The sequence below is a fragment of the Pyrus communis genome, chromosome 3 (assembly GCF_041283825.1).
Source record: "Pyrus communis isolate YQ-2024b chromosome 3, ASM4128382v1, whole genome shotgun sequence".
NCBI lineage: Eukaryota > Viridiplantae > Streptophyta > Magnoliopsida > Rosales > Rosaceae > Pyrus > Pyrus communis.
The window spans coordinates 10,647,250-10,654,854 of record NC_142567.1 but is presented as its reverse complement, the minus strand read 5'-3'; the positions used below and the strand labels follow the sequence as shown (position 1 = coordinate 10,654,854).

General features: G+C 33.5%; 1 protein-coding gene across 1 annotated transcript; it reads left to right on the top strand.

Moving 5' to 3' along the window:
* The first annotated feature begins 522 nt into the window (after positions 1 to 522).
* On the top strand, positions 523 to 2,752 carry LOC137716196 (glucan endo-1,3-beta-glucosidase-like). The gene is made up of 2 exons (XM_068455609.2): positions 523 to 657; positions 1,648 to 2,752. Exons 1-2 carry the CDS (start codon positions 603 to 605, stop codon positions 2,598 to 2,600), a joined length of 1,008 nt encoding a protein of 335 aa, XP_068311710.2. The 5' UTR covers positions 523 to 602; the 3' UTR covers positions 2,601 to 2,752.
* Positions 2,753 to 7,605: the final 4,853 nt, after the last annotated feature.

Here is a 7,605-nt window from a genome sequence, read left to right as displayed (position 1 = left end):
GTTAAACCACACAAATTAAGCGTGAAAATTGACCACAATTTTTCTTTTGGAAAATGCTAGGGCCACATTTTGTAAACCACATCTAAACTATCTATCTAATAGAGGTGTTACTTTTATTAGAGAGATGGTGGTTAATCTTTAATTAAAACTCATTATGCACGTGGAGCAATTTTCTCAAGTGCATGTATTCAATCGAGTACTCCGCATGTTATAAAATATTGGAGGGGACATGAAAAGATATATAATTTCTTCCACATATTATGACATGTAAAATACCGTTTGAATACTCAATACTTGGAAAAATGTCTCTATATACGTATCTGGCAGGTTGTCATGATATTATCAGAGTTTTGATGCAACTGCAGGTGCCCACATTGTTAGTCCACGCAGTGATTGCCTGCCTAATTGGTAATGGTTTGGGACCTCCTCCAATAAATTCTACAGTCTACCATACCAAGTTGGAAGAAAAAAAAAAAAAAAAAAAAAAAGAGACTAAATTTAACCATGGCAGCCGCCTGTATATATAACCAATATATGTTTAAGTTATACACTCTCTTCTAGCTTCATGCATTTTTCCGACATATAAAATTGGAAAAGCTCTCATGGCTTCCATATTGCTACTACTTGTACTCTTGATGCCTGCCCTGGAAATAACAGGTCTCACTTAATTTAATGCCTCTGTCTATAGTCTGCAATTATATTGACATAAACACTAACAGCATATATATATATATATATATATATATAGTCGTTTTGAAATTATGGCTGGCTTAGATAGTTAATCAAAACTGTTTCTAGCTTAACTGGTTATACTGATGTGATGGTTTTTCTTCAACCATTGTTTCCAAGATATATTTACATGTTTTAGTTGTACGTTTGATAACTACTTGGTTATTTTATTTAATTTTTATTTTTTGGACTTGAAATATAGAAAAAGCATAAAGAAGAAAGCGAGGAAGAAGGGTGGTGAGGGAGAGGGAAAAAATATTTTAAAAAAAAACGAATAAAAAAAATATTGAAGTGAAATCAACTTGGAATAGTATTTTGTTTTGTTTTGGATTTAATTAGTATGCCCTGCCTTATAATTAATCAGAACTGTTTCTAAGCTTGGTCAGAACAAAAATTCTAAACTCTTATGTTTATGAATTCAAACAACAGACTTGGTGCATGAATATTTAAAGATTCTGATTTTTGTCTAATTTTTAATTTTCTTTTTCTTTTACCAACCTTCATCCACTCTTCCCCATTTCCAATTTTCAATTTTATTTCTCTTTTACCAATCTTCATCTACTCTTCTTCATTTTTCATTTCACCATATACCTTCCTCATATTTCAAGCATACAAAATATAAACTAAAAGCTAAAAATCAAATGGTTATCTAATATGTGTTAAATAATTTTATTTCTACAAACCATTGAAATGCCATGCAGCGAAGAAAAGAGTATCGTTTGGCTCGATCTTCTGTTACTCTTTCGTTAGTGATGTTCTAATTGTGAAATAACTTAAGTTAGATGAAGTTGTAGCTATAAAGTTTCACAACCCAAAAATCACCACAACCCAAAATATTTCTTACAGGAAATTCGAGTTTTTTCTTCCACAACCGAAAAATCACCACATTTTGATTCAAATATCATCTACTTATTTCAGGTGCACAATCTGTTGGTGTTTGCTATGGACGAAACGGCGACAATTTACCAGCTGAAGGAGAAGTGGTCGACTTGTACAAAAGCAATGGCATCGGACGGATGCGGATGTATGAACCAAATGAAGCAACCTTCCAAGCCCTAAGAGGTTCCAACATAGAACTCACTGTAACCATCCTCAACAACGAGCTTTCAGCCCTCAATGATGCTGCTGCTGCAACTGCCTGGGTCCAGAAAAACGTACAACCCTTTTCAGCCGATGTCCGATTCAAATACATCGCTGTTGGAAACGAAGTACACCCTGGTACTGCAGAGGCCGGGTTTCTCCTTCCTGCCATCCAAAACATCCACAGTGCAATTGTAGCGGCCAATCTCCAAGGCCAAATCAAAGTCTCAACAGCAATTGACACAACTCTTGTGACCAACCCCTACCCCCCCTCAGATGGAATATATACTGAGGCTGCAAATCCATTCATAACACCAATCATCAATTTCCTCGTCAGCAATGGCGCCCCACTCCTTGTCAATGTGTACCCTTACTTCAGCTACAATGATGACCCTAATAACATAGACCTTGGCTATGCCTTGTTCACTTCACAAGGGGTCGTGGTACCAGACGGAACTCGATACCCTAGCCTCTTTGATGCTCTTTTGGATGCTCAGTACTCAGCTCTTGAAAAAGCTGGTGCACCAAATATAGAGATAGTCGTATCGGAGAGCGGTTGGCCTTCTGAAGGTGGTAATCAAGCAACCGCTCAGAACGCAGCCACATTCTACCAGAATTTGATCAGCCATGTGACGAGTAATACTGGGACTCCAAAGAGGCCTGGGAGAGCTATAGAGACTTATCTTTTTGCATTGTTTGATGAGAATCTCAAAGGCCCTGAACCAGTTGAGAAACACTTCGGAGTTTTCTCCCCTAACAAACAACCCAAGTACCAACTCACCTTCGGATAGGAGTCCCAGAATCATGTCTCAAGTATGTGAGTTTATAGTTGAATAAGAGTGCTTTGTGCCCATGTTCTCTCACCCATATGTTATGCGATACAATAATACAAAAAGGCAATTAGCCACAATAAACATATTTTGACATTTTGTTGCAGAAATAATTAGTGTTTATTATGTCGTCATTGTATTACCATTGTGTTGTCGTTATGTCATTGTTGGTCATCAATATACAATCTCATTACTAAACAAATGATCATTTCCATAACCAATTATCAAAATATGTTTATTGTAACTATTTTTCCTAAAAAAGAATGCAGATAGTCATCTTGAGTTCGGATGTTGTTGAAGTTGTTCCTGATGTTATTATGTCATCAAGTTAAATGATAAGAGTAACTGTTTAAATAAAGTCGTCTTTTTAGCTAAGTCATTTTTTTTAATACTTACAATATAATCTATATTCAGGGGTGTGAGAGTATGTTAAGTCTCACGCTGAGTATTAAGTGACCAATAATGTGGGTGATTAAGAGATTATGTATAATTATTTTCGATGCTAATCACTAGTTTAAGCATATTCCACATTATAAGCTCGTGATCTAAACCAACTCTTTTGTTGTTTGATTATGTCCACTTAATCAAAACAATATTATCTACACCAAGGAGGTGGGAAAGTGGGCTAAGCCTCACAATAGGCTACCAATAATATGGTTCAAATTCGTCTTTGATAAGAATCGAATATATGACTTCTCACTTACCAGTAAAGATGAATATCACTAAATCATGATTTTAAATAGCATAAATAGAGTCTTAGATTTAACTTTCATGAATAACGAATTTTGATATCAAACTAAGGGTGGGCCATCATTTAGTTTAACTCAAAGTCCCACTCCTTATTAGCCTTTGGGAAAAAAGGGCCTATGCTGATCAATTCTTGTCATGGCAAGTGGTGGGCCACATGAAGCACGACCAGCAGCCCAAGCAAAGCTGGCCCGAGGAGATACCTAGAGTACATGAAAATCAGAAAAACTACAAAATAAGAAACAAAAATACTTATAAATACAAAAAAAAATTATGGATATCTTTACTATAAATACACAGCCATCTTCTTCATTTCCCTCCCTAAAAATATCCATACAAACTAATCCCTTTCTCATATTTTTATCTTCCACTTTCTGAATCATTTTGTGTAAAAAAAAAAAATATATATATATATATATATATATATTTGTCAAAGACACATCAGATATAATTCAATTATGCCTTTGAAATAAAAAGTTTATTATCAGATGCATGTTTTGTTAGGGGCGCGTTAAAATTGATTGTGCATTAAAACCAGATGCATGTTTTGCTACCAATATGGGCATAATATCTCACTGTTAATCCAAGGAATTTGGCCTCTATACATAAGTAATTTGTAAGTGAAAAGATGGCAATATTACTGGAATTTTACTTATCAGTTTCATCATGGCCTTTGTATTCTTGCAGTCTGTGTTGCTACTTATTGGGCTTTTGGCATTAAGCCTAAGAAAAAAAAAAAAAAAAAAAAAAAAAACAAGTACATCACTATGCATTTCAGGGTTGGCAGATGACATCATGTTTTGTTTTTTCTGTTAGAAACGAAGTTCCACATTTACTCTTCATTTTCTGTTAAACATGATCAGGGGAGATTGACGGAATATAGCTTCAGAATTACTCTTTTCTATTCGAATCATTCAATTTATTTTTCATTTCTCTGCTATTTTTTTTTCTCTCTGAAGTTTATCTCTTAAGTTTATTCGAAGGTAAGTTGTTCTTCTGGTTTTATATTTAATTTTTCTTTTCTCAAGTTTCTGTTCCTATTTAGATTTTTGAACGAGTTGTGTGTTTTTGAATTTTTTTCGGTTTAGATTGTGAAATGAGTTTCTAATTTTTCAATTTTTTATTGTTCCTATTGAAACATTTAAGAATTGTCACCATTTTGATTGCCATTTGTGCAGCATCAGTTTTATAGAATCTTCAAAGAATTTTAGCTCTATAAACCTTCGTGCAGAATACTTTTGATTAGCATTTTGTGCAACATCAGTTTTTATTACTTTTTTATTATCATTTGTGCAACACCAATTTTACATAATCTTTGAAGAGTTTCATCATTTGAAACCTTTGTGCAACATCATTTTTTATTCATTATTATATTTATTTTTAAAGAGAATTGTTATTAGCACTCCAAAAATCTCATTCTACACTCCAAACTTTCTATATTAGGAAAGAAAAATACACTTGTGAGGAGTGTAGAATGAGAATTTTGGAGTGCCAATAATACTTCCCTTTTTAAAATGCATGTATATATTTAATTATCTAAGTACATAATCATTTTTATGCACAATCATTGTGCAATTGTTTTAATTTTATGCTTTTTTTTTTTTCTTATGTAGATCATGTTTGTTGTTAAAGTGTTGAAGTGTGTGTATAAAAATTGTGCAGTAATTGTGCCGCTTTATTCGCACACTAGTTACGAAGATTTGTGTGGCAATTAACTTTTAGGTTTCCAAGTTTGTCATCAGTAGGTTTTTTGTTAAATACTCATTATATGGAGGCGAGCCTAACTGTTCATTAGAGTGCAACGAGATATTCAAACCTTATATTGGTGAATAATTTGATTTCTAGTCCAGTTGTTGAAGTTTATGTTCATGCTAAGAAGGAGATGTATATTTTTATATTAGTAGTGTGCCGTCTTCTTGTCTAAGTGAAATTGCTAGTATTAGAGATGAGAACCAATACTTGGTAAGTATGGCTCTTATGGACCTCACCATTACGCAACAAATAAGTGGCAGAGTTATATTTCTTACGAGGGTCAAAGTTATGAAGATGGTGCAGTTGGGTTTCGTAGAAAACTTACACAATACTCTATTGAAGTTGGTTTTTTTTTCAAGTGCATTAATAATGATTGGAAGCGTGATACTGCTATTTGCTCAAAGAAACTGTCGGAGATGTGTCAATGGTGTGTTCATACTATTGTGCAACAACCTAGTGGTTGTTTTATCATTAAAAAATTAAATAATATTCATACTTGCACTGGACATATTCGTCAAAAGGAGAATAAAAGGTTTGGTCATTTTGTTTTGTCCTCTTTGTTGGCTGCCAAGGTTCGTTCGAATCCATCTATTAAGGCAAAGGATGTTATGAGAGAAATGAATGAGAGTTATGGTCTTGATGTTAAAGACCATGCAGCTTGGTGTGGGAAAGAAATTGCATATAACGAGGTTAACAGTGATGAGGCTCTATTTTTTTTAATATTTGCCATGGTATCTTGGCGAGTTTGCGCATGTCAATGATGGATTCTTTTGTGTACTAGAATTTGATAATGATAGTAATCGGTTTGAAAGGTTATTCATGAATCATATCTTTTGGTGTTTGTGTTAAAGGATTCCGATGGTGTAGCCAATTTTGTTCCTTGGTGGAACATTTTTTAAAAGAAGATGTACTGGTACTCTTTTTGGCTGTTATGCTAAAAATGCAAATAATGGTAAGTTTTTTTAAATGTGATAAATTACAAATTTGTGATATTGTTTGAATTTCAACATTTATTTATTTGCAAAATAAGTTTATTCTTTTGTGTAGATTTGTTTATTAAAGTGCATTATTAGTTTATTAATGTGCAATGGATTAGGAACTAGTTAATGGATTATGAATCAATTTATAGGGTGGTTGGGGGGGGGCCCATAAATAGTGAAGAATTTTTTACTTTTGATTAGCATTTGTGCAGCAGCAGTTTTACAAAAACTTTTAAGATTTCAGTTTTTATAAACCTTTGTATAGAACCAGTTTTACATAAACAAGCCCCACTCCTTCTCCCCCCCCCCCCCTCTTTTAATAAACTTATAAGAAATTTCAACTTTGGTAGATTATGAATCAGCTTATTCTTATGTGTATATCTGTTTATTAATGTGCACATCAATTTATTAATGTGCACATCAATTTATTGATGTGCAAAACTAATTTTGTGATATAATTATTAATTTTTTTGTTTTTATACAGAGATTTTTCTTGTGTGTTATGGTATTGTTGACATAAAAAATGAAGACAATTGAATGTGGTTTGTTGAACATTTAACTCGGATATTAAATTATCAACTAAGGAAGATCACGTTCATTACCGACCGACATCGTCTTTTGAATGCTATTCGGAAGTACTTTTCTACTACTTCTCATGGTTTATGCATTATACATTTGAGAGAAAATTTAGAGAGGCGATGTGCAAGTAATAAGTTTTTGAATGATCAGCTGAGTGAGTATTTCAAAAATTGTACATACGCATGCCGTGTTGAAGATTTTGATAAAAATATTGAGGGAATGAGAAATGTTGGCAAAAATATTTCTTATTCATTTTTAGATGATCTTCGTAAAGAGCATTATTATATTATACACTTAGGGAAAATCGGGGGGACGAAATGAGTAATGCAACTACAGAATCATTTAACATAATGATTTCTGAAAAGCGTCGTGTGCCTATTCTTGATTTGATTGAATCAATTAGAGGAAGGTTGATGGTCATGATGTCTGATAAGAGGTGTGTTTCAAAAAAGTGGTTTTATCTGTTATATCCGAAAAAATAAGATGATCTTAGAGGTTTTGTTTGAGAAGGTAGTCATTGGATTGCTAGTAGGTCCTTTGATGATGTATTTGAGGTTCAGGGGATAAGAACTCTTTTGTTGTTATGTTGGATCAATGTCAGTGTTCATGTGTTCAATGGAAGCATAAAGGTTTTCCTTGTGCTCATGCTATGCAAGTTATTTTGCATGATTATCGTGATATTGAGGATTTTGTGGATGACTACTGAAAAGTTTATTCGTATAAGCTAAGTTATCAGTTTCCTATCGTTCCAGCTTCTGACTTGAACAAGCCCACTTTTGATCTAATAAGTGCTCCTGTTAAGCTCCCTCTTACAAGGAGACAAGGTGGAAGACCACATATTCATCGTTACAAGTCTAAAAATGAGATAAGAGATGTAAGATGTAGTCTTTGTCATCAGACTTCACACC

Bases quoted from the DNA above. Each gene is read 5' to 3' on its own strand.
- LOC137716196 (XM_068455609.2), top strand. From the start codon at position 603: ATGGCTTCCATATTGCTACTACTTGTACTCTTGATGCCTGCCCTGGAA. The intron at 658-1,647 runs GTCTCACTTAAT...TACTTATTTCAG, and splicing joins GCCTGCCCTGGAAATAACAG to GTGCACAATCTGTTGGTGTT.